The sequence below is a fragment of the Urocampus carinirostris genome, chromosome 9 (genome assembly GCF_059441175.1).
Source record: "Urocampus carinirostris isolate Australia breed hairy pipefish chromosome 9, RoL_Ucar_1.0, whole genome shotgun sequence".
NCBI classification, from domain to species: Eukaryota; Metazoa; Chordata; class Actinopteri; order Syngnathiformes; family Syngnathidae; genus Urocampus; species Urocampus carinirostris.
This window is the reverse complement of record NC_142357.1, coordinates 34,330,753-34,358,004: the sequence shown is the minus strand read 5'-3', so window position 1 is coordinate 34,358,004 and position 27,252 is coordinate 34,330,753. Positions and strand designations below refer to the sequence as shown.

At 40.0% G+C, this 27,252-nt stretch overlaps 3 protein-coding genes and 1 non-coding gene across 4 annotated transcripts in view; 2 read left to right on the top strand and 2 right to left on the bottom strand.

Moving 5' to 3' along the window:
• Positions 1–972: 972 nt before the first annotated feature.
• Positions 973–6,662, top strand: gla (galactosidase, alpha). The gene is made up of 7 exons (XM_088343570.1): positions 973–1,199; positions 2,230–2,404; positions 3,285–3,459; positions 4,330–4,421; positions 4,496–4,657; positions 4,722–4,919; positions 4,980–6,662. Exons 1-7 carry the CDS (start codon positions 1,036–1,038, stop codon positions 5,283–5,285), a joined length of 1,272 nt encoding a protein of 423 aa, XP_088199696.1. The 5' UTR covers positions 973–1,035; the 3' UTR covers positions 5,286–6,662.
• trnav-cac (transfer RNA valine (anticodon CAC)) lies at positions 1,258–1,330 on the bottom strand. Its single transcript has one exon. It is a non-coding gene; the product is annotated as a tRNA-Val (tRNA).
• On the bottom strand, positions 5,351–9,359 carry LOC148360139 (large ribosomal subunit protein eL42). Its single transcript, XM_088343571.1, has 5 exons — positions 9,247–9,359; positions 8,686–8,791; positions 7,111–7,178; positions 6,907–7,029; positions 5,351–5,430 (listed from the first exon to the last, which is right to left on the bottom strand). The coding sequence occupies exons 1-5, from the start codon at positions 9,247–9,249 to the stop codon at positions 5,410–5,412; spliced, it is 321 nt and encodes a 106-aa protein (XP_088199697.1). The 5' UTR covers positions 9,250–9,359; the 3' UTR covers positions 5,351–5,409.
• A 2,100-nt stretch (positions 9,360–11,459) lies between these two features.
• The window catches only part of btk (Bruton tyrosine kinase), a 27,009-nt gene continuing 11,216 nt past the window's right edge, over positions 11,460–27,252 (top strand). Inside the window, exons 1-9 of the mRNA XM_088343583.1 lie at positions 11,460–11,605; positions 13,795–13,954; positions 16,507–16,611; positions 18,832–18,913; positions 18,989–19,114; positions 21,186–21,238; positions 23,787–23,974; positions 25,608–25,670; positions 25,792–25,846. Of these exons, the coding sequence (XP_088199709.1) occupies positions 13,814–13,954; positions 16,507–16,611; positions 18,832–18,913; positions 18,989–19,114; positions 21,186–21,238; positions 23,787–23,974; positions 25,608–25,670; positions 25,792–25,846 (813 nt within the window). The 5' untranslated portion in view covers positions 11,460–11,605; positions 13,795–13,813. The remainder of the gene's footprint in view (positions 11,606–13,794; positions 13,955–16,506; positions 16,612–18,831; positions 18,914–18,988; positions 19,115–21,185; positions 21,239–23,786; positions 23,975–25,607; positions 25,671–25,791; positions 25,847–27,252) is intronic.

The window sequence follows — 27,252 nt, the reverse complement described above, 5'->3', positions numbered from 1 at the left end:
GGTTATTATGTCAAAATCAAACACAAAAGCGGTTAGTATACCAAAAAAGAATGTCGAAAAACCACGAAAGGAGTCATTATGTCAAAAATATCCAATAAGGGTTAGTATGTAAAGAAAAAACACTAAAGGGGTTAGTATATCAAAAAACATGAAAGGAGTACATCAGGAAAAAACACGACAGGGTTTAGCATGTCGAAAAAAAATACAAACGGGGTAGATAATTCTTAAAAAACTGATGATGACTGTGTATTGTCTGTTGATTCCCTTGCGAGATCAGTTGCAGCCTGGTCATCCTGAAAGGGGAATGACCTCATGCGCAGGTCTCTTCTCAAGTTTCTTTATTTTCCTCACGTTGAAGTTTTTGAGTTTTCCCTTGCCCTCATGTAGGTTTTAGATCAGGGGATGGTGTAATAATAGTCTGTAGTTTGCAATAGTCTGTGCAACCCTTTAAGATTTTTTCTGATTAAGGGCGTCACAAATAAACATGATTTGATTTGACATGACTTTTAAAACAGTTCTTGAGTAGAAGCATGTTTCAGCTTGGTTTCGAACCTGGGACCCTTCGCATGAGAGGCGAACATGAAAACTGTTACACTACGAAAACAACTACAAAAATAAGCAAAATAAATGCATCTATAAAACAAATGATCACATTTCGACTACCTTATATCATAAATAGTTGCTCCTGGAAATGTCAAACATTATTCTACAATTCACAATTCAAAATTAGAATCCTGAAAATAAAACTTTCCTTAAAAACCCTTCTTTTTACCACTCATAGATTCCCTCCAGTTTGATAAAGATGATCATTAGCTCTATTTGAGGAGAGAAAAACAAAAAAAGAGGAAATTATAAAAACAAAACAACCCTACTGTGATATTTTACGACACGAAGACTTGCTTTATCCTCATTGGGTAAATCCCCCGTCAATCAAAAAAGAGGGCGCGGAAATCCCATAACCAGGAAGTAAATTTAAAAACAATAACAGCTTGTTAAATAAATGGTAAACCGTGGGGGGAAGAAATAAAGGAAAATATGTCGTGGACGGCCGGTGCGTGGATCCCGATTGTAGCGTGTTTGTGGAGCCGCGGGGGAGCTTTAGAAAACGGCTTAGCGAGGACTCCTCCGATGGGTTGGTTGCACTGGGAGAGATTCATGTGTAATGTCGATTGCAAAGAGGATCCGGATAACTGCATAAGGTAACGTACATACGCATCTACTTATTATCGAGAGGAAAAATAAAAGGGAGGCAAAATGTGTTTCCGCCCGGTTTCGAACCGGGGACCTTTCGCGTGTGAGGCGAACGTGATAACCACTACACTACGGAAACTCATGGAGACCATGCAGCCAGTTTATATTCATAAATCAAATACCGTCTGTTTTTAGTAATTGTTTTCTAAGAGACTGGAAAATGTAGCACTGATATCGGTGTTTTAAGATGTGTTTATATAATTGAGTTGAACATCCATCCATTATCTGCACCACTTATTCTCAGTAGGGTCGCAGGGACACTGGAGCCCATCCCAGCTATCTCCAGGCAGTGGGCAGGGGACACCCTGAACTGGTTACCAGACAGTCGCAGGGCACACAGGGACAGACAACTCACGCGCCAATTCACACCTAGGGACAATTTGGATCGGCCAATTAACCTGACATGCATGTTTTTGGAATGCGGGAGGAAACCTGAGTGTCCTTAAGAAACCCACGCAAGCACGGGGAGAACATGCAAACTCCACACAGGAAGGTTCGGTCTCGTGACCTCAGAACTGTGCTGCACATGCGCTAACCACTGCGCCGCTGTGCTTCGGATTTGAGTTGAACAAAGAAAGCTATTTTTGGATGAACAAAAAAAAAACGAGTGAAGTAATGGTATCCCTTAATAGCCTTCAAACCCGATTCATCATCAGATACACCAAAAGAGTTGTGTTCCCTTGTGCTTATTTGGCATTTATTTATAGCTTTCTGACATTTGTCTCAGGTACTGTGAGTAAAATGGTGTGATGAGCTGAAATCGAATGCCCCTTTCCTCTTCGTCATCTACGGTACATCCAATGTGGATTCAGGCTTATTATCATTATTGCTGTTGTTATAATTACTAATTGCTGAGACAGGCTGCTAGACTATTGTGAGGCAGGAAATTGCTGTGAATGACATTCACGTTGTACTGCTACGTTGCTAGAAAAACAAGAAAATGAACATTGTAGTTCAATGTTTTTGGTTTTCTCCCAGTGAAAATCTGTACATGCAAATGGCGGATGTGATGGCCGCCGAGGGCTGGAAGGGAGCCGGCTACCAGTACGTCTGCATCGACGACTGCTGGATGGATGCAAGCCGAGATGCCGGGGGCCGCCTACGAGCGGACCCCAAAAGGTTCCCGGGAGGGATCAAGAAACTGGCCGACTACGTGAGTGCCCTGTCCACACTCTCAAGGCTCAGAGTCGTAGGGTCACCGCTTGCTGTGGTGTGTTTTGGGCAAATACAGCCCGGCGACGCCCATTCTCTCAAGGCCTTTTTCATTTGAGTAAGGGTTTTGGTCCCCCCCCCTATGAAATAGTACTGGTTTTTAAGGTTACCAGTAGCAGGGCAGTATCAGGATCAGACACAGCACCTTCATCATCTGGTCGCCGTTATTTTTTGGGTGTACACTAGCCCCTTAATCACGGAGAAGTCTCAAGGGGCTGTGCAGACTACAATTGCACCAGTTACACAATCCCCGGATCTAAAGCTGATGATTGTTATTTTATTATATTGTTTTATCGTTTCAAAAGAAAATAAATAAGTAAAATTGTCAAATCCTCATTAAAGCATTCGTGTAAAGTTCCCGCCTGTGATTTACTTTACTATTATGTAGGTAAACCCATTTCCACTTTAGGAACAATAAGACGTGGATGTAATATATTACGTAGGGTAGCAAGTTCTCAATCATCTTAAATTGAATTGCCTTTGTCTACGTGGTGAAACATTTTAGGCGACGAGATCAGACATAGCACCCCAAGGCAAAGCTGTAATAGGGAGTCTAAAGATAAAAAATAGAGAATAGGCAAAACCATTTACTTATTACCTAGAGCGTACAGACTGACGTACAGTGCAATTAAAGAAATAATGCAATGAAAAGTTGTGCAACTCTAACATTTGTTGGGTGTGGAAAAAGCGGAAAATGTATTTCAAAGTTGCAATTGTCTTAAAGGTGCAGTGTATTTTTTTAAAAAAATATTTTAATCAATTTTTTATTAATCCAATACTGCCCTCTCCTGGAGACTGTGCGTAACTGCTTTATCTTCCAGGTGCACGCCAAGGGTTTGAAGTTGGGCATTTACGCGGATGTGGGGGAGGTCACTTGTGCCGGATACCCGGGTAGTCTGGGGCACTACGATACGGATGCCCAGACATTTGCCAAATGGGGTGTCGACCTGCTCAAGTTTGACGGATGCTCCATGGACCCGGATTTGCTTGAGGAAGGTGAGCAGGGCAGGACTCTTCAGACATTTTGGAGGCTCTAATTCAGGGTTTAGCAACATGGTGCCTGCAAGAACACCTGAGTAGCCTGCAGACTAGTTCATAGTGAATTTCAATGATTTCTAAAACTGGCATATTCGAGTTGAATGATCTTTAAATTACAACGTGGTATTAACATACAAAACACCAAAGAAATGTATCACACTACTAGGTGAAAATAGGTGTGAATACTCAGTAAAATTGAAAGAAAACGTAAGGAACAAGGTCAAAGGCTTCTTGAACTTGCCAGAACAACTTGGTCCTGGAAAGCCCTCTTAGCAACCACAACCCCAGGAAGGAGACATGGCGTCACCCTAAAAGGAATACACCAATTTTCAGATCTACATCGTGAACCCACATTTCAAGGGTGGAATCGAGACCGCAAGGACCAGCATCCAGGGGCCCTTGTGGGAAGTTTTCACAACCCGGTCGTGAACTTCCGCAATCACCTTCAGAAAATCAAAAGGCTTCAGAACCCACAGATGAAGTTTGACCTTGAGCGACTGAAAGACCCACAGGCGGTGGAGAGCATCCAGGCATTGGCAGGAAGTTTGCTCCTTTCCCCGCCTTGGACCAAGCTCTCAGAAAACCATGACTTCAGCAGCTAATTGTAGGAAAACACAGCTAGTCGTGCGACACATGGCAAGAACTCAAGATCAGCCAAAAAAAAGTCTCCTCAGTCAGTGGTGCCCTGAGGAGCCAGACAGTTAAGGGATCAGTTAACAATATTGAAATTATGAGTTGTTAAAATAGTAGTCCCTCACACGAACAACAAAAAGTAGCTCTCAGCATCAAAACAGTTGATGACCCCTGCTCCAACTTTCTTTGCTTCAGGGTACGTCAACATGTCCAAAGCATTGAACAAAACCGGACGACCCATCGTGTACTCCTGCGAGTGGCCTTTGTATGAATGGCCTTCCAAAACGGTAACCCCAGATCACAATCCCAATTCTGGACCACATAAACAAGGTTGTGATTTTGCCCTTTATGTGAACCACAGCCCGATTACGGCGCCATCGTAGACGCTTGCAACCAGTGGCGGAATTTTGCAGATGTTTACGATTCATGGCGCAGCATCAGATCCATTCTGGACTGGACTGCGACCCACCAGGATGACATTGTCTCTGCAGCTGGTCCAGGGGGCTGGAATGACCCAGATATGGTACTGATGGATTCATTTCGAATCAGGATCTGATCTTTTAAGCGTCTCGCCCCCTTGTGTGTAGCTGGTGATCGGGAACTTTGGCCTGAGTGGGGATCAGCAGGAGTCCCAGATGGCACTTTGGGCTATCATGGCAGCCCCCCTGCTCATGTCCAACGACTTGAGGTCCATCTGTCCGCAATCCAAGGAGCTCCTGCAGAACCGCCACATCATTGCTATCAACCAGGACGAGCTGGGAAAGCAGGGAAAACGTACAGCTAAGGTGGGGTATCTGAACGCAACACAAAATGAGTCATTTGATCTATGAGTATTTGTTCAACAGGTGGACACTTTTGAGGTATGGGAGAAGCCTCTTTTAAAGGGAAGACTTGCCATAGCAGTACTCAACACAATGGAGATAGGAGGCCCACGTAGGTTCTCCCTGCAAAGAGCTCCTGGATGGGAGATGTGCACTCCATTTTGTAGAATCACCCAAATTCTGCCACAGTATCAAGAAGTCAGGGTTCGGACAAATCACCAGGTCTCAGTTAACCCTTCAGGGACATCTTTGCTTGTCATTATGCCAGTGAGAAGACTTGAGAAAAAATTCTCCACGATGGAGAGGTCAGAAAATCCGATACTTCTTTAGATGACTGCCCAAAAAAGTTTCTGCTTGGTTCAAAGCAAAATAGTAAAAAAAAAGACTGAGAAGCGTAAATTTAACACATTTATTGAAAACTGTGACAACTGGAACCAGAAGAGCAGCCCACATCTTAGAACTGGATGACCTGGCCCTGTTGAAGAACACAAGAACGCGTCACTTTTGGACTTACAACAATTCACTTAAACCGCACAAAATCTGTTAAAATAAGGTTCAACTTAGACTTTTTTTTAAAAATGACATCCATATCTCAAAATCAAAATGCCTAAAAGTTCGATGTTTAAAAAGTTAACTAAAATAACATCTATAAAAAGGAGAGGCCACATTTTCTTCAAACCCAAATCTTGATACACTGAACCCACTGACTATAAGGCAGTTTATTTCATAATTGTGATATTTATAAAATGTATTTCATCAGGAAAGCTTAATAAAACAGCTATAAAGCCAGATAACATTGTGAACTTAAAAACAAAAAAAAGCATAACTAGTAAAAAAAAAAAAATTCCCTTAGAGTCAACCCCCCAAAATCTTTCAATGTTATATACCTTCTAGTTGTCTAGACTTAACAGGTTAGTTTATTATAGTTTGTAAAACTAATTGTCAGCAAAAATCCACCCTTTTTATCCATTTTAGAGGGCAGCCAGTTTGCAAAAGTTGTTGAGTAAGGATGACATCACTGTTCCTCAGGCCTTGGGGAAGGACCAATTATAATTTCAGAAATAAATACACGATCGAATAATCCCAGTTTACTGACTTTTTCAGCACGTGGTTGGAGGGAAAATGACATTCAATTGCCGCCTCCTTAAAGAATTACTCATAAAAAAGAAAATGGAGCACAGACATGGGATTGAGTTTAGAGCACCACAATAATGTGGTACTTGAATCGATAACTAGTAAGATGTTCTTTTTCTATTGACTAGAAATTTCAACATTGAGAACCCCCCCACACCTCCAATTTTGACATCATTATAAGTGATTTGAAAAAACAAAACAAAAACAAAAAACCCAATCGAGTATTTCAGGGTTCTTGCAGATTCTCAAAATGTCTTAAAAGGCATTGAATTCTATATTCTAGAAATAAGGTCTGAATTGACATTAAAATGTCTTAAATGTTTGTAAGTCTTAAATATGTGAATACACGAATAAGAATTATATTTGTTTGAATCACAGATTGATTTTCGTGGTAACAGAGTGTGACCACAATAACACAACTATCAAAACAGTGATGTTTCAGTCAGGTCTTTCAGAACAGACGCACGTCCCAAGTCCCTCAATACACATAGAAACTTCGGACAGAGATATTTACTTTGGAAGATGGGAACATTTGAAAATGGCTAAAAGCTGTGCCAGGTAACATGTACGACGCACAATATGTGTTTTTTTTGTTCTTTTTGTCGACTTGGTCTTACATTTAATTTAAAAAGGCATTAAAAGTCTTAATTTCAAGCTGCTTTACGTTGTAGGAACCCTGTATATACATGCGTTGTATAGGGAAATCCCCAAATACTTTCAGTATTTAATACAAAATCATTGATTGCAACTAGAAATAAGATTACAAACTAAATCCCAGGTACCAAACTTGCCCGACAAAATAATGTGTCCAGCTTACCTTTCTCTTCTTGTCACCGCCCAACTCAAAGTGCTTGCATCGCTTGATGGCCAGCATTCTCTTGGATCGGCAATTGGCCTCCATGCACTCGAGCCTCAGCACAATTTTCTTGGTTGTCTTAGCCTGGATACAATAACCATTACATTACAGCACGATAATATATTATCTTTCTAAAAAATGTCAACTTTGAGGTTTCAGACTGACCTTTTTACGGAAGATGGGCTTGGTTTGACCACCATAGCCACTCTGCTTCCTGTCGTATCTCCTCTTACCTGAAGGACATTTACTCATTAGAGACATACTTGTGGGGCAAATGATCTTGAATCCTCTAAACATAAATACAGTTGACCAGTGATTTTTAACCACTGTGTCGCAACACACTAGTGTGCCGTTAGAGATCCGTCTGGTGTGTCATGAGAAATTATCCAATGTCACTTTGAATCATTTTCTGCAAATATTATGTGACTGTCAAGTATCTGTGCTGTAAAAACTGGAGGTATTTTACATTTTATTGAAATTAAACATACTGATCAGTGTCATTTTACAACATTTTTGGTTATTGGTGTGCCGCGAAATTCTTCCAATGTAAAAAAACAGCATCATGATCTGTAATAAGTATTTTCTGCCCTTAGTAATTGTGGTAACACGCCGTTGCCACTTAAGTAGTGAATTTAACAACAAAAAAAAGACAACCAATAAATCTCTCTTAATCTTTTAAAATCAAATAAAAAATGCTAACACATCAATAAAGTTTTAAAACTTTCAAAAATTGGATTTAAGACATTTTAATGCCAATAAAGGCATTTTTAGACTTAAGAATTCAATGCATTTTAAGACTAAGGATACGTGGGAACGCTGTTGTTCTTTTTATTTAAATGTTTTACACATGTTCATCCTGGTATGCAGCACACAAGAATTGGTGTATACTTGGTAGACTAGCATTAGAATTAACTTGTCACTTAAAAAAAATTAGATAAAAAGAATGACGGGGTGATGCGTCGACAGTCCCTCAAAGAGTACTTCATTTCACATCTCATTTATTTAGAAGTATGTTTATTTAAGTGTATTTGTTTCTTTATGGGTTTTTGATTCGACCAATTTATTTATGATTGAAGAAATCATTTAAATGTATTATATATAAATATATATTAAATATTTATTAATTTAAATACATAATTAGGATATAGATAAAAAATATCCGAAATGCAAAGCCCTTTGCCTCGAGCGCCACAGCTAATCTCATTGTAAGCAATGCTTACGTTCATTTGACAATATAGATAAATATACTTTGAACACGTGTAAGAAGTACCAATTATATTCCATTTGATTATTAATGGTTTGATTTCACTGAACATTTTTAATTTATTTAACTTGGGCAACCGGGAACAGAAGATATTAGCTAACTGTTAAAGGTTTCAATCTCCCACCATGACAATTACACTTTGCAATCCCCACCTCAATAACATATGAATGACCTATCCAAAGGTCTACTTTTTATCTCATAATGCAATTAAGCCTTGTTATACTCATTTTAATGGTTTTATCCTCTTTAGTTTTAAAACAGGTCTATCCTGAAATCAGACGTCTAATTTTGTTGCAAGTAATGTTCACTGCTTTTATTAAAAGCAAAGACATTTTTAATTATTAATAGAGTTTGGAAAATAAAAGTCTGGAATCGTGATTCATAGAAGGCCCTTACACGAAAACAGCAGTCGAGAGTTCCCACGGGAAGAAAAACAAAGTAAACACTTGCATGTATTATATATATTCTATTCTTACCCTGAGCATAGAGGGAATCCTTGCCCTTCTTGTACTGGGTGACTTTATGGGCTTGATGCTTCTTGCACTTTTTGCAGTAGGTCCTGCGGGTCTTCGGGACGTTCACCTGAAACCAACGCCACAACGTTAACAATGACACGACTACTAATGTTAGTTTACATGAATTGCTACCACAAACTTGCATTTTCATATAGTATTTTACTATACCAAACCCAATACGCCCGTGAAAAGCGCACTTAAATTTGAAACGTTTCTGACTCGTAATGGCAGCTAAACGAATACAATTGTTACTTTGTGACATAGGGAAGCGATTAGCCTCATATTTAACAGATTTCTCTATCGATAGGCCGGCTAAATAGCTAGCACTAGCCAAAAAAGGGAGCACCGACGAAGACGCGGTTAAAATCATAGATTTGTAAGCAGATAGGAAAAATAATGCCATTTTGAGAAGTAAATCATTATAATACACTGGTGTGAACACATAAACGCTTTGGATGATTTATTAAAGTACAAGATTAACGTAGATTCTTCTATCTGTATCAGGGTGTCATCATTTCATACCATGTTTGCGTCCCGATGCAGAGCAAAAGAGGAAGTAAGCACCCGGAAGTACTTGATTTGAGTTCGGCGTTGCGGCAATTACCAACACTGCCACCTAGCGGCTAATTTTTACACGGCGGACAACAAATACGGAATGTTCTGAAGTTTTGATTGTCTGGGTTTAAAAACGTTTTATTGGTATACTGTACACGTATCTAGAGAACAAACATTATATGAAATATAGTGTAATTTGTTAAAAAGGTCTAGTATACCTGTCAACCTTAGCCAATTGCTCCCTTTATGAATGATTACAATTCTCCTTATCAAGTGAAAATAAACCTAAAACGTATAACTTAGATCCTATTTACTCACAGCAAGTCAGACTATGTAGAACAGGGGTCTCAAACGTAAGTTTATTTGGTGTTGCCAGGGTCTGGGTGAGGTTGGGCTGCATCAGGTTTCATCAAAATATATCCCTGGAAATAAATGATTTTTATGTCTGGCATGGAATGTTTTAAATTATTTCAATACTTTAATAGAGTCAGCTTTACATCTGAACCAACTCACCACACTAAACAAACTCAAGTGGGAGTTATTTATAAACAATGCTTGCATCAATTGTCATACTGCTTAGAATAAATACATAAAAAAGAAATATGAAATAAGAGTTTTAGTAGCGAACAGGCAATGACATTGGATTCAAATACCAGGCCAGTTCTACTGAAGCTGGGAAAATACTGTACAATGTCTTTTAGTTTAAAAAAACACCCATACAAAATACGTTTTAAAAAATACAAATATTGAGATTTTTTTTTTAAAGAATATCAATCAATAAATAAACTAGAATGGCTGTGCGTCATTAGAGCCTCACCCGCGTTGAGATGCAAAATAACTTTGTGCCCCCATTTCAGTATTTTTTCATTCTGGCCTGTAAGAGTAGATTGTCTTTCCGCGAAAGCTGCTGAGCCAGCAAAACAAAAAGTGCCGGGTAAGTTTTGCAGGTTTCACATCTGGGGTAACCTACCTAATTGCCTGTAAAAAAAAGATGGCGTCGTTCTGGCCTGGAAGAGTGGGATGTCTTTCTGGGAACAAGTGTTGACTCAAAACCAAAAGTGCTAAGTCAGCTTTTTCGGCATTTTAATCAATCAATCAACAAAACAACAGACCAACCAACAACCCAACCAACCAACCAATCAATCAGGAAAGAGAACACATGTAAGTTAAAAAAAATCAAATTATTGTGTTTCAGATTCTCATGTATGTCTTCAGCTTTTAATTTTTGAACACAAACTGTTCAGAAAATGGCTTCTTTCAAAACAATTTATCGGAACATTTCCCTTCTGTGACATAGGACGAAAGCAATACAGCCACATAGTGTTTTATGAGAATGGCAAAGCAGATAAAACACATTTAACTCACAGAAGAAATATATCTTATGTTATCTGCGAGTTGCAATTACTGTCCTTTAAGCTTCAGTTCAACAGCGGTGAGAATCTATCCATCGATCCATACATTATCTGTCAGGACCAAAACGGAAACAGGACGCAATTGTGTTTTGTTTCTCTCAAGTTTTAAAAAAGGAAAGAAGAAGGGCTGCACCCACAATCCGGCGTTCGCTAGGCGCGGGAAGCAAGTCACTCTTGTACTCAGTTTGTGATCCGAACACGGATGTGGATCTTCCGAATGGAGCGATGGCGGTGTCAAGGATGAAAAAACAGTTCGATAACCGGGACAGGAGAGCAAAAACATGGTCGGGGTCAGAAACGGGTCGTAAGCTGGGACGGGAGAGTAGACGTGGTCGGGGTCAGAAACGGGTCGTAGCCGGAGACAAACGGGAGCAAAAACGGGACAGGCGGGAGTCAGGGGTCGTAAAAAGGCTTGCCTTGAAAAACAGAGGTTCGCAGACGGACGTACAAGCGGCGACAGACAGGAGTGGGTTTAAATAGGGACATGGAGCCAATCAGAGTCCGAGGCAGTTGGCGCCAAATGAGCCGGCATAGGTGATTCACACCGGTAATCATGACAAGGTATGGTAAAGTGACACAAAACGTTTTTTAATTCCTAAATATAATTGTTTCTGGTATATTTCTAGAATCAATTTAGATAAACAATTCAAACACACTTTTAGGTGTTAACCATACAGTAATATGAAGAAGTGTTAATATTCAACCCACTTGTTATTAGTTAACCAAATGAAAATAAGCAGCAAGAGAGAAAGAGAGAGAGGAGGAATAGGGAAGTGTGAGTTCCTCTGTAAAGCGTTTTTTTTTTGGTTCCCTTATCACATCACATGCGACACACTTCATTTTCTGTGAAAGGGCAAAACTTCATGCCAGCAATTTTGGACCTCAACTCTGCCAGTTGGTCTTCCGATGCCCGGGTAGGTAACATGCCTCTTTTAATATCACCATGCTTCAATTATTATAATCATCATCAAAATACGTAACAAATTGGTCATCCTAAATGAATATAATTGTTATATGAAGTCAAATCCTTACAATAGTTTAAAATGAGCCAGTTTTGCCCTTTTACTGACAATTTTTGACATTGTCACTCATTCACCTACAAGAAGTTGCTTACCACATACTTATCTGCAGCTCAGGAAAAACTGAAAAAGAAAGTTTCCTGTCAAACAACATTGGTCATATCAATATTCGCTTGTACTTTTTTGCTGCAATAAGTTCTCCGAAAAAGCTATTTGTAGTATTATTTATTATTAGTATTTGTTTGAAAACTGCATTAAAATCCCAAAAGTAAATAGAAAAACAGTTAATCCAGAATCTCCACAAAGGATATACAAATTGCATAGCAACTGACAGCACCATCACAAAGAACACAGGAACTGCATTAAAAGAACACAATAAAAGTCAGTAGACGAACTGGACGTTTTGAACACAGAACCCCCAGAAACGGACATGGAAACTGCATAGAAACTGACTACTTGTTCATCATGCAACAGAAAAGGACTGAAGGGCAACTACAAAATAAAGGATGGGACCAATTACGAGCAGATAATACATCATTGACACATGGGACACAACAACTGCAAACATTATCACCAAGGATCTAGATCTAGACAAAGCAACTGCATAGCAGCAAAAGTGATCATACAAAATAGGACTGTCTAATATGTCATCATCATAAGGGACACCGCAACTGTATAGCAACATTATCATTACTGCTGGGGATATATCAATGACATAGCAACTGAAAAGACCCTCACAAAAATACAACTACCTTAACACATTAAAAATGAATAAACTCTGTGGTAAAGCACATAGAAACTGCACAGCAATTGACAAGTTCATCATCTTGTGGCATCAAGTGACTGAAGAGCAACTACAAAATAATAATCACCAGAGGCAAATAAAGAGAAACTATTCATACTGTTAACACAGAGGTCATAAAAACTGCAAATATCATCACAAGGGAACTAGCACATGCATAACAACTGACAACCTCTTGGTCACGACAAATAAAGCAACTGCATACCAACAAAAGTGATACTACAAAATAGGACTGGCTAATATGTCATCATCATAAGGGACACCGCAACTGCATAGCAACATTATCATTACTGCTGGGGATATATCAATGACATAGCAACTGAAAACACCTTCACAAAAATACAACTATGCCCTGCGATATGCTGGCAACCAGTTCAGGGTGTCCCCTGCCCACTGCCCGTGGATTGCTGGGATGGGCTCCAGCACCCCCGCGACCCTACTGAGGATAAGCAGTGCAGCTGATGAGATGAGATGAAAAATACAACTACCCTAACACATTAAAAATGAATAAACTCTGTGGTAAAGCACATAGAAACTGCACATCAATTGACAAGTTCATCATCTTGTGGCATCAAGTGACTGAAAATAAGAATCCCTAGAGACAAATCAAGAGCAGCTATACTGTTAACACAAAAGGTCATAACAACTGCAAATATCACCACAAGGGAACTAGCACATGCGTAGCAACTGACAACCTTTTCGTCACAACAAATAAAACAACTGCATACCAACAAAAGTTATACTACAAAATAATAATAATTTAATAATAATTTCCTTTGTATTGTCATTCTTTGTAACAATGTACACAGAACGAAATGTCGATACACCTGACCCGTTGTAGCGAGCCGATGCAGCCGCAGCCAACAGAGGGCGCCGCCATTTTACCAATGTTATAAGTCTGGACTGGCTCATACGTCACCATCATGAGGGACATAGCAACTACATAGCAACATTATTATCATTATTGCTGGGGACACATAAACAACATAGCAACTGACAACACTTTCACTTATGAATCAAGCAAACTGAATAACAATAACAAAATGAAAGTGAATAGACAAACTGGGAGCGGTTCAAACAAAATCACAGTGAGGGACATAGAAACAGCATAGCAACTTGCAACTTCATCATGTGTCTGAAAAAATGTGAGAAAATAGGATTGACTACAAAAATAGAGTGGCTATATACACCATTAACACAAACACAACGCCAACTGCAAATATCACCCCAAGGGAAGTAACACCTGCATAGCAACTGACACGCGTCTGAATATTGGTTGCAGTTTAACCGCGACGTGAAGCATGAGTGAAAGCATCTTGGAAGATCTTTTCATCAAGCGCTCCCAGCAGAGGAGGAAAACATCACCGTTGAACTACAAAGAGAGATGGTTCGTCCTCACACGGGAAAAACTCTCCTATTATGATTATGACGCCGATAAAGGGGTGAGTAGGGACCTTCCAGCCTTACATCCAAATACTTGAGGAAAAATAGTTCTTATGTTGGGTTTTTCAGTTACAAATAGGAAACGTGAGTTTGGTTTGAATGCAACGAAGGTGTCAGAACCAGGACAGGAGGAGGACCCAGATGCGTAACGTTTTCACACAAGCTTTATTTTACGGGAATGGGGCAGTCATGCATGTGAACACAAACGCCAGTGATTCGGCGATCGCTGGGCGGAAGAAGTAAGACAGAAGTCCGGCGTGGAAAAACAGGAAGCCAGAGGCCGACGGGATTGATACCAGATACATGAGCAGATACCGGACAGACAGGGTCGATACCGGACAGGACGGGACAGCCAGGATCGATACCAGATACACGAGCAGATACCGGACAGACGGGAACGATACCGGACAGGACGGGACAGACATTGGAGATACCAGATGCTGGAGACTGGAATCAGATATCAGACAAGACGAGACAGACAGGATCGATACCAGACACTGGAGACTGGAGTCAGATATCAAACAGGACGAGATAGACGGGATCAATACCCGATACTGGAGACTGGAGTCTGATATTAGACAGGACGAGACAGACGGGATCAATACCAGACACTGGGGACTGGAGTCAGATATCAAACAGGACGAGATAGACGGGATCGATACCGGACAGGATACCGGACAGAGTCAAAACACACGTCTTGCGGGTTCAGAGGTTCGTTGACGGACTGACAAGGGGTGGGTGAGAGCACTGAGGTGAAATAGGAGGGAAGCCAATTAGGCAACGTGCCGCACCTGGCGCCTAAAGAGTGGGGCCAAGCGGGGGCAATGAGTAACCGTGACAGAGGGATGTTGAAACCAGTTTTTGAATACCAATACAAATACAGAAAACATTTATTGAGGTAGTCCTGAATACCAATACCATTAATACATAAAACTGCCTTCCCTGTGCAAAAAAACAAACACTTTTTAAGAAATATATATTTAAATCCCATTCAAATATTTTAACCGTAATATTATGCTATACAGTGTTATTCTATTTTATTTAGGTCAAATGTACTATTCTTTTCATTTCTGATAGTTAAATGGGAACTAGAAGGCGTTCAATACTGGTATCAGCGAGTACCCATACCTCAAGACGGCAGGTATACCAATACCTTGTACTCAGGTTGCAATTGTTTTTAAAGGGAGTTTTTTTTATTACCTTCAAAAATATTTCCTTGTTATTTATCTTTTTTACTTAAAAAGTTACTTTGGTCAGAAATCTTTTTAAAGTGAGTTTTTTTAAATTCCAAAATGTTTCACAGCTATATTTTCATTTAAAAAAATACTTTGGTTGGAATTGTTTAACTGGGAGTTTTCTTTTTTTTTATATTTCAAAAAATATCTGTCACAGTTGCCATGGCGCTCAATTGGCCCCGCCTGTGTGGCACCAGCTGCGGCTCATTGACAGATTGACTTTCTGTCTATTTAAGCTCAGTGCTCTCATTTTTTGTTTGTCAGTCCGTCAACAAACTTCTGCCCCGCAAGAGGTGGGTTTCGACTCGGTCCTGTTCCTGTTGGTATTTCTTGTCTGGTATTGTTCTCGTTTATTTTGTCCAGTTTAATTTCGGTTTCCTGTTTTGAAATGTAATGATATGATCTGCATTTATATAGCGCTTTTCAAGTCAATGACTTCCCAAAGCGCTTTACATTGTGCTTCACATTTCCCAATAGCGGCCGTGATCTGTGCAGCCATATAAAGCGCTAACCTGCTTATTGGGGGCAATTGGGGGTTCAATGTCTTACCCAAGGACACTTCGACATGTAACACAGACAAGCCGGGATTCGAACTGGGATCCCTTAATCCTAAAACGATCGCTCTACCTCCTGAGCTACTGCCGCCCCAGTAGCTCAGTTTCTGTCTATTTTTGTCCTGTTTATTTTTGATATCCTGTTTGATTATCTATCCTGTCTGTCTCGTCCTGTCTGGTATCGACCCCATCTGTTCGATATCAACTCAGGCAATTCGTATCGATCTCGTTGGCCTCTGGCTTCCTATCATTTCCCGCCAGACTGCGGCCTAACGTACATGACTCCCCATTTCTTGTAAAATAAAAGGCTTGTGTGAGTAACGTCACGTGTTTGGGTCCTGATCCTGTTCTGGTTTTTGACAATATCCCTGTTATTTTTTTTTAACTTTAAACATTTACCTAGGTTGAATTTCTTTGTAGAAGATGTTTATTCATTTCATATATTCAAAAATATGTCATTGTTGTTCTGTTTTTACAAAAGTACTTTGTTAAACTAGTTTTAGAGGGAGATTGTTAGTGTATGTATTTTAAAAAATGCTTTTTAAAAAATAATTATTTATCCCACTTAAAGCATTTGTAGAATAATAGATAATATAGATAAAAATACTACAAATTCCCAAATGTTAACTCAGTCATCTGTTTTCTGTAAGAGGACAAAAAGCACAGAATTATTACAACCTATCCATAAAATTGTCAAATACATATTGAAGAGAAGCGACCCAATTTCATGAAATGGAAACTTTTCTGTGTTCTTTTACGTAGAAGCGAAAAGGCCTGAAGGGCTCGTTGGATGTGGAGAAAATCAAGTGTGTAGAAACCGTGCAGACGGATCCCAACGGCCCGCAAGAGCGAATGCATCCATTCCAGGTAGAGGTTTTTGATTTTGCAGATTCAAAACATAATCGCCATGGTGACACTTACCCACTCCCTTCCAATTACTAATAGTGAAGTGGAAGAAACGGGTCAGATAACGCTAACCACTGACCTTAAGAAATGAACCAGATAACACTAACCCATTTTATTTGGGCAGGGTTCAGTAGACAATAAGTCAGGTAACGAGGCAAAAATCACAGTAGGCGAGGGGTCAATTCATGAATTCATCAGTTGGTACTCGTGATCAGGGAGGGCAGACAGGGGTTTGTTGCACTGGAATAATAAGCTCCTGAGACAAGAGTGCTCGGGACGTGACATGAACGTCAACAAACTAGCAAGGAGCCAAGAAGACGGACTGTTTAAATAGTGATGAGGGAGGGTTGTGATAGGGGGAAAGTCAAGACAAGTGACGGGGGAAATTGAACCTGCAATTAAATGACCAAATAGGGTAAGGTCAAATGGGATAGGAGATAGGAGAGAGAAGGATTGTGGCATTCTAATCCCTACCCCTAAACCTAACTCCCCCGAAAACTATGGAACCCTATAACATAAAACTGAGGGGAGCTACTCATCCCCCCTCAATCAACCACTTAAAACACACTAGTGCTATCCACATCTTTCTTCAACTTTCCATTCTGGAGATATAGATCTTTCCAGTTTAACTTTTAAACCAGAACTGATGTCATCATGAACCTGACAGACAGGGAAATGACATGGTATACTGTACAACATTTCTAATCTCTAGCTGGCTCCCATCCCTTCTGTGAAACTACAACAGCAGGCATGTCCAAAGTCCGGCTCAGTTACGTGATCAAATTTTCACTGGCCCGCGGCGTCTGTCATAATGTTAATAATATGTGGCCTGCTATCAATGTTGACTACAGTATAAGATCAATTTATACCAAAAACATCTACCGTTTTACCAGATGATGGCAGTAGTCCTTTGGCCACATTGCCCTTGGCTTTCTGTGAGAATTTTAGCCCACCGCATCCCTGACATGGCGACTGTAATTTAGGAAAAAAAAGGTAAATTGACAGTGAGGGCCACCGCTTGCTAATGGAAATTTACGTATTTTGTCACGGAAATTCAAAACAATTGCAAGTGCCAAATTTGTTATAAAACTGTATATCAAAGGGGGACTGCCAGCCAAAACATGCTGACTACAAAAAGCGAACTGGAAACCAACACTGTGAAAAGGTGAAGCAACTGCAAGCTGTTTTAACAGCACTGCAGCGCTTTTTCACGAGACCATGCGGGTCAAATGAAAATGCTACAAAGGCAGGCTACGACGCCGGTTTATATGGCTTAACATGATCGGAATGCTGATAATATTCTTTTTCCAATAGAAGTATTGTAAACGTACCCATGGATACTGATACTAAATACTTATACTATCAGGACATAAAATTCCCTTTCCTCTATATAAAAAAAAACACTCGTATTTTTATTGCCCTTGGCTTTCTGTGAGAATTTTAGCCCACCCTATTTCTGACATGGCGACTGTAATTTAAAAAAAAAGTTAAATTGACTGTGAGGGCCACCCTGTGCGGGTGGAAATTTAAGTATTTTTCCACCGAAATCCAAAACAATTGCAAGTGCCAAATTTGTTATAAAACTGTATATCAAAGGGGGACTGCCAGACAAAACATGCTGACTACAAAAAGCGAACTGGAAACGAACACTGTGAAAAGGTGAAGCAACTGCTAGCTGTTTTAATAGCACTGCAGCGCTTTTTCACGAGACCATGCGGGTCAAATGAAAATGCTACAAAGGCAAGCTATGACACCGCAACGCTGATTGCCAAGCACTGCAAACCTTTCAAAGAGGGTGGATTTATTAAATACTGTTCAAAGAACACCAGGCTGAATAGTCGGCCCTCACACATTTTCACTTTACCAAAACTGGCCTGGTTTCTGAAAAGATGGTTACCTCTGTACTACAGCCTCACCTCACAGGAAGCGTTTCAGCATACAGCATCACGTTGTGGTATTCTGGGAGCATGGCAGCAGACAGGAGAAACTTAGAGAGCGTCATCAACAAAGGCCAGAAAATCACCGGCTGTTCTCTTCCTAGTTTAGAAGACATTGCAGGCCTATTTCTAGTATTTTGTCACATGTTTATCCTGGAATATCTCTTCTTACCTTGTGAACAATACATACTATATTGTTACCAATGAAAATAACGACGATTCCATCTGTCTTCTCGTTTTTAAGGTGGTTTACGACGAGGGGCCGCTCTACATCTTCGCAAAGACGGAGCAAGTTCGGGCCCAGTGGATAAAGAAGCTGAAAGAATGTCAGCAAGCAAGCTCTTTTGTTGCCCTTATCTTCAGGAAGTGGGACTTTATGCAAATGCTCTGTGTGTGTTTAGTGGTGCAGAGCAACAAAGACCTCATGCAAAAGTACCACCCGTGCTTCTGGATTGATGGCATGTGGCTGTGCTGCCAGCAGGACGCCAAACAGGCTCTGGGGTGTAAAGTTCTGCATAGCAGGAATGGTAAGGATGAGGCAAGCCACGTTCTTATTGTTAAAAGTATTTTACCTGAATCAGTGCAAAAGAAAAATATTATAATAAGTGGGGATATTTGATATCACATTTTTTCAGACTGATACCAATACCTGAATCTTGAGTGGTCAGTGACTACATTTACATGTAAACTGCAAAAAATCCTGCATACTTGGCAATTGCGAGTATTCCGATTACAAGAGTGAAGCTAGAGCGACATCATTACACAAATAAGTGTCATTACCGCATTTAATTTTTGACAGTTAATAAAGGATGATTTCATTCATGTCACTAACATAATCAACTAAAACAACACCTGTACTTGTATCCTTCTTGCTCAAAAGTGGGCTCCATTGCTGCGTTCCGAGTGTTTACAAGAAGTGCTTGCATATGGCTAGCCTAAAGCATAGACTTACACTATATATGAATCGATACAACTGTGAAATTCCCACAGTGAAGAGTGGAAAATAAAATGGAAATGTCCTGGAGAAAATAACCAATACATAAGGGTTACTCGAGAGTAAGCTGGAGTTTGTGTGTATTATTAGTCTATGTACTACAAGTCCCACAGTGCTTTGCTGCATAAAAACTGCGCGTGTCCACATCGAATGCGTACAAGTGCACGAGCAATCGGAAAATGATAGGACTAACACAAATATTGCAATAAAAAAACTCATAGTCTGACCTTATGCATTACTTTGTGGGTTTATTGGCTTTACATGATCGGAATGCTGACAATATTCTTTTTCCAATTGAAATATTGCGTCCATGTAAAACGTACCCATGGATACTGAAACTAAATACTGAGACTATCAGGACATAAAATTCCCTTTCCTCTGTAAAAAAAAACCCCACTAGTATTTTCAAATAAAGACATTTAAATCACAAGGTAAGCGAGACCAATAAACCAGAAATTTTATATTTAATTTGTGCAAAAAACATACAGTGCCTTTATCCAAATTATTTATTTTATAACAAGTATTCATAAGTTTAGTATTCATACATTGTTTTATTATGTATTTTATATAAATACAAGATTACTAAAAGCCTCCCAAGCCCTTGTTGAACCTGGACCTCATAATCAATATTTTGTGTCTGACAGGGTCAGATATTCACGCCAAATCAGGCTATAAATTGGAATCCTACCTCAGATCTCAAATTAATAATTTTCCTTAACATTGCATTTATTTTCGTATTTGTCAAGGTTAAAACTCAAGATTGTATTAGGATGAAAAAATGAACACACTCTGAGTTGGATATTTAGGTTTTTTATAGCCTTTCCATCAGAGGCGCGTGCTTCCAGGTTCAGATCAGGAAGGAAAACACCCTCCTCCCATGGCTAGAGGCTCATTTTTTGGAAAACAACACATCTGATTGGTTTAGCCGAGATTATATGAACACAGGAAACGAATTAGAGTGGTTTAGACAGAAATCACATTAAATGCAGTGTATAATGTTTGCTAGATGGCGTGTGAGTATAATGAATGAGCAATAAGGATAGTGAAACTTTGTAACACAATGCGTCTCTGTAATTGGAGGGAGTCAAGCTCATGAGAGGGCTTGGAATGTGGGGAGACAAGCTCTCGAGCGGCCCTCGCGGCACTAAAAACGAAGGCCATCTTGATTAATGGTTAGCAGGCCCCAAGAGGATAGAATTGTTGCAAGAATACATACCAGCTCAGTAGCCTAGATGGTAGTGTGCCCGCTTTGAGACTGGGAGGTCGCTGGTTCGCGCCTCGGCCGAGACATACCTAATTGGTATAATGGCGGCGCCCTCTGTTAGCTGCGGCTGCATCGACTCGCTACAACGGGTCAGGTGTATCGACATTTCGTTCTGTGTACATTGTTACAAAGAATGACAATACAAAGGAAATTATTATTATTATTATTACAAACAGCACTTGGATATAATCTTTGGTTTCGTTAAGCCACTGTTGAGGAAAATATCATACAAAGGCACATTCAAACTATAATCAAACTATAATTTCGCTTACTGTATTAAATATTCTCGTGTTTGTATTTTCACTCCAGTTAATCGAAATGTTCAATTTTTCCTTCATAGGCTTCATGGTTCGTAGGGGATCACGCAAACCTTTGCCCCCGACTCCATGTGAGGTACGCACGTTTTTATTCATTCTGCTTAAAAACTGTAAAAGTAAAAGTGACTCACTAAACTAAGCTTTTAATTTGTCATGAGTTACGGTGATATTTGTTTGATCAAATTAGCTGTTATGTTTATTTTCTTCATAAGGGACACAAAAATATGTGGAATTAAGGGTATACAAGGATTTGTTTGCTTGAGATTCAAGAGCTTAGATTTTAAAAAATGCATACTATTTAATCATCTACAATTAGCAAGAAAGGTAAAAAACACACAAATCAATTTAAAAAAAAGTGGACATAATCCAAGATAAAGTAAGAACCAACAACATACTTATTGAACCGTGACGTGCATTCTTTGTTTGCTAACCGCTAAGCTAAAAGGCTGGGTTACAACAAGAAATTTTATCTTAACTTGTTTTTTTGTAAAATCATCATTGAAATGAGCAAAATGACCTGTTTTAGCAGTTAGTACGGCATATACCTTCTCATTCCAAGAACCGTTTTCAACTTAGATTTGAAAACTATGCAAAACGATCTGTTATTGTATAAAATCATGCTTCTATTTTAGTGCTGTTGCTCTTATTTTACAACAAAAACAAGTTCAAATTGATGTAAAGATAGGAAATATTGCTCTTAAAATAGGCACAATTTTCATTTGATTTATCTTACAGATTGAAGAAATAAACAACGTATGCTTTAGTTTTTGTTTCACCCATCTCTGTACGTTAACATGCTGCATCCTAGTCCACTAAAGCTGATGCAAGACTACACAAAGGTAAACTAGATCTTGCGAAGCAAACTACTTCCTTTTTTACTGAAGATGAGGTAATATGACAAAACAGGGCCTTTTCTGTTTCTGGGGAAAAACACAAGACTGACTAAATGTAAATGGTCTGCATTTATATAGCGCTTTTCAAGTCAATGAAGACCTCCCAAAGGGCTTTACAATGTGCTTCACACTTTTCCTTTTACACACTAACTAACCAATAGCAGCTTCAGCCATGCAAGGCATCTACCTGCTATCGGGGGCATTAGGGATTTAGTGTCTTGCCCAAGGACCCTTCGACATATAACACGGAGGAACCGGGAATCGAACCTGCGACCTCTTGATCCCAAGACGGGCGCTCTACTTCCTGAGTTAATGCCGCCCTATTTCCCTGTAAAAACCCAAACATAATTTGTTTTTTTCCTGGATTATTAATAGATATTTTGGGGGAAAATTGAATGAACTTCAGCGCGATTCGTGTATAGTTGTTCTAAGATGCGAACTATTCATAACCTCTAGTTTAGTTTTTGGGGGTGAATGCTAGATCAGGGGTCACCAACCTTTTTGAAACCGAGGGCTACTGTACTTTTCTGACTTTAAGGCCTCCAAAATTTGCCAAAAATTTGAAAGTGTGGTCGGGGTCAAAAACAGGTCGAAGCCGGAGAAAAAAGGGGAGATCAGGAACGGACGGGTGGAAAAACGGGTGGAAAAACGGGTGCAAACAGCGTGACCGACGGGAGTCAGAGTCAAAATGCTTGCCTTGTAGAAAGAGAGGTTCGCTGGCGGACTGACAAAGGACTGGGCTTAAAAAGGACAGGGAACCAATCAGGTAGACCGCAGCGGGCACGGGTGATCCAAATCAGTCATCATGACAAAAATTATCTCTCCAGCCGCTAGAGAACAATGTTGAGTTCATATGGCGTGGTGAGTTGGTCCAGGTGTAAAACTGCATTTACTTAACTGTTAAAAGGCCTCCATAATTTGCCAAAAATTTGAAAGTGTGCCTCATAAATAAACCTGTACACCCTATACATAGGAAATAGGATTAATAAAAACAGAAATGCATATAACAATGAAAGGCTACTACATACAGTAACCAGTTATAAATTAGTCAAGTTAATTTAGATGTGAAACCAGATTTATTTGTATTCTATGTTCTGTGAAATATATATATTTTTAAATGTTTTTTTAAAGTAACCTTTGCACTTACTGTAGTTTTAATTTCATGAGCCCTATAGTCTGGTGCGCCTTGTACATAAAACAGAGGAATATATTAGGTGTGCCTTATAGTCCTGGAAATACGATAAGATTGGCACAAAAGGCCACCAGTTTGATATGCATCTCTTAAAAAAAGAACTATGTTTTCATAGCATTATTACGATGTTATTATTGTAATTATCTAGGGTAGGGTTAAAATAGGCTCAGTCAACCACTGAACCATGGGTCACCAACCTTTTTAAAGCTGATAGCTATTTTTTGTTACAGATTGGTGCAAAGGGGCTACCATTTTGATATACAATTCTGAAATCATAACTTACATTATTTCTATATCGTAATCATTAGAAGTTAAGTCAACCATTAGAACAACAAGTCAGGTAGAAATCAAATTAACTAGAAAATCACAATGACTCATCACTGGTGAGCTATTTTGAGAACCGGTCCACGGACTACTCGCTGTTCTCCTTGGTACCACGCTGGTGATCCCTGTTTAAGATTCGTTTCAGGTTTTAAATATCATTTATCAAATCTTGCTAATTGGAACAATAATCTTTCCGACCCGTCTTTGTTTTTAAGGACAAGCCAGTCCGACGTTTACCTCCGCAGCTTCCTGAGACCGGCGAGCCAAAAACGGGAATGAGCGTCATAGCGCAGTATAACCACCCAGCCGCACTGTCTCACGATCTGGAGCTGAAGAAGGACGAGGAATACATCATCCTGGACATGTCGGACCCTAATTGGTGGAGAGCCAGAGACAAATACGGGTGGGTGAGACCGGATCCTCAAGTCAGAGCAGGCATGTCAAACACACGGATGATTTACGAGTATGTCAAAAAAAGAAGCAAATCTCTAGGTCATTTCTAACAGAAATTATGATTTAAAAAAAAAAAAAAAGCAAACAAAATTGTCACGACCAGAACGGAATCAGGACCCAAATGCGTAGCGTTAACCACAAGTTTATTGATAGAAAGAGCAAAGGCAGGGCCCGCGATCCGGTGCTCGCTGGACGCGGGAAGCAAGCCGCTCACACAATCGGATCGTGATCCGAATATGGAAGTGGATTTACCGGAGTGGGAGATGGCGGTGTCAAGGACGGAAAGAACAGGTCGATAGCCAAGACAGGAGAGCAAATGCATGATCGGGATCAAAAACGAGTCGTAAGCTGGGACGGGAGAGCAAACGTGGTCGGGGTCAAAAAACAGGTAGAAGCCGGTGACAAACGGGGAGATCAGGAACGGCAGTGGAAAAACGGGTGCAAAATGTGGGACCGACGGTAATCAGAGTCAAAATGCTTGCCTTGTAGAAACAGAGGTTTGCTGACGGACTGACAACAGGCGAGTGAAAGGACTGGGGTTAAAAAGGACAGGGAACCAATCAGGTAGCCAGCAGCGGCTGGCGCCAAATGAGCGGGCACAGGTGATCTAAATCAGTCATCATGACAAAAATGATCTCTCCAGCCGCTAGAGGACAGTGTTGAGTTTATATGGCGTGGTGAGTTGGTCCAGGTGTAAAACTGAATTTACTTACCTGTTAAAATAACCCAGTTAACACGTTCAATACGGAATATGAAAATCAGCTTTCCCATTGTTTGTGAACAAATGTGTAAAACAGATACTTTTTCCTCCGTGAGTGTAATATGTTTGGAATAGTTTATTATTGTAGGCCGCATGATAAATACTGATACTGAATCCTGGTAAATACATAATACTGAATAACTGTCAATAATAGGACCCAAATGCGTGACGTTTCTCACACAAGCCTTTTATTTTACGAGAAATGGGGAGTCATGCACGTTAGGCAGCAGTCTGGCGTGGAATGATAGGAAGCCAGACGCCGACGAGATTGATACCAATTGCCCGAGCAGATAACGGACAGATGGGGTCAATACCGGACAGGACATGAGAGACAGGATCGATATCAAAACAGGATATCGAAATTAAACAGGACAAACTAGACGGGACCGAAATTGGAAACCGATATTAAATAACGGGACAGACAGGATTGATATCAAAACAGGGTATCGAAATTAAACAAGACAAACTAGACGGAAACCATACCGGACAGGAAATACAAACAGGAAACAGGACTGAGTCAAAACCCATGTCTTGCGGGGCACAGGTTCATTGACGGACTGACAAAGGATGAGTGAGAGCACTGAGCTTAAATAGACGGAAAGCCAATCCGTCAACGAGCTGCGGCTGGCGCCACACGGGCGGGGCCAATTGGGCGCAATGGCAACCGTGACAAAAACAAGCAAAACAATTGGAGTTAATATTATTCAACTGTTCCGGCCCGCCTCAAAACAAAAAGTTCGGATTCCGGCCCCAGATCCAAACTGAGTTTGACATCCCTGAGTAAAAGGCTATGTTATTAAACCACGTTGGCTTGATTTTATAGGAAGGAAGGTTACATACCCAGTAACTACGTGGTGAAGGCCGGACACGGCTTAGAAAGATATGAGTGAGTATCAAACATGAAGACGCTTCCTCTGTGTTTATCATTTATTGTGCATGCTTCGTCAAAAAGAGAATGTTCCCTAAAATGGTAAACAACTTCAGGTTTTCGCTTTTTTCTTTTTAAGGTGGTATTGTAAGAATACAAATCGCAGCCAGGCAGAAAAGTTACTGAAGGCTGAGGTGAGTCCCATTAAAAGGTTTTTAAACATTTAGTTTATTGATTTGAATTGTAGTGATAATCATAAAATGATAATCAATTTTGTTTAAAGTTATTCAGTGTGACATTCGAGGGACTTTTAATAATAAACAGGGATCCCGGTGGTAATCTACTGACAGCATATATTATATCCATCCATCCATCCATTTTCTGCCCAGTTTATCCTCACTATGGCATATATCATATGTAATTTTAACTACCGTAAATCCACTTTCTGTAATTCCTTAGATTACGACACTGCAAAATTAAATATTGGAAAAAAGGGAGAAAATAAATTGTAAAATAAAACTAATTTTATGCATTTCATCTTGGTTTTTGATTTTTTTCCTTGCCCTCATGTAGGTTTTAGATCAGGGGGTGGTGTCATAATAATCTGTGGCCTGTGGAGCCCTTTGAGACTCTTTGTGATTAAGGGCTATACAAATAAACATGACTTCTCTTGACTTTTAGTTTTTAAAACTACGTGTGACAAAATGTTTTAATCGTTTTCCAATAAAACTTGAAAAATAATATATATTATTTTAAAAAACTACTATAATTTTTATGTATTCTTATTTTTCTTGGTCAGTAAAATTCAAATACTGCTTAAATTGAGCTAAATTATGGGGTATGGCAGAAGCCAGACAGCTTTTTAATAAAATAATATCAATAATGTGAATTATTTTATTTTAAGGTTGTTTTTACAGCGATAATAAAATGATGAAATCAAATAACAGAATAATGATCTGCTATCTGCTCTTTCATTGGCAATAATAATATCAACAGTGAGAATCATAATTATGATTGTCAGGACGAGAACGGAAACAGGACCCAATTGCGTTACGTTTCTCACAAGTTTTATTAAAGGAAAGAGGAAGGGCTGCGCCCAGGATCCGGAGTTCGCTAGGCGCGGGAAGCAAGTCGCTCTCGTACTCGGATTGTGATCCAAACACGGAAGTGGATCTTCCATAGCGAGCGATGGCAGGGTCAGGGACTGAAAAACGGGCCGGTAGCCGGGACTGGGAGAGCAAGGCGTGGTCGGGGTCGGAAACGAGTCGTAAGCCAAAACGGGAGAGTAGACGTAGTCAGGGACAAAAAGAGGTCGTAAGCCGGGACGGGAGAGCAGACGTGGTCAGGATCAAAACGGGTCGTAGCCGGAGACAGACAGGAGCAAAAACGGTACAGGTGGGAGTCAGGGTCGAAAAAGGCTTGCCTAATATTCACTGAGGTTCGCAGACGGACTGACAACAGGGGACAGACAGGACTAGGTTCAAATAGTGACAGGGAGCCAATCAGAACCCGTGGCAGGTGGCGCCAAATGAGCAGGCACAGCTGAGTCACATCAGTAACCATGACAATAATTTGTATTTTTTATTGAGTAGGATACCAA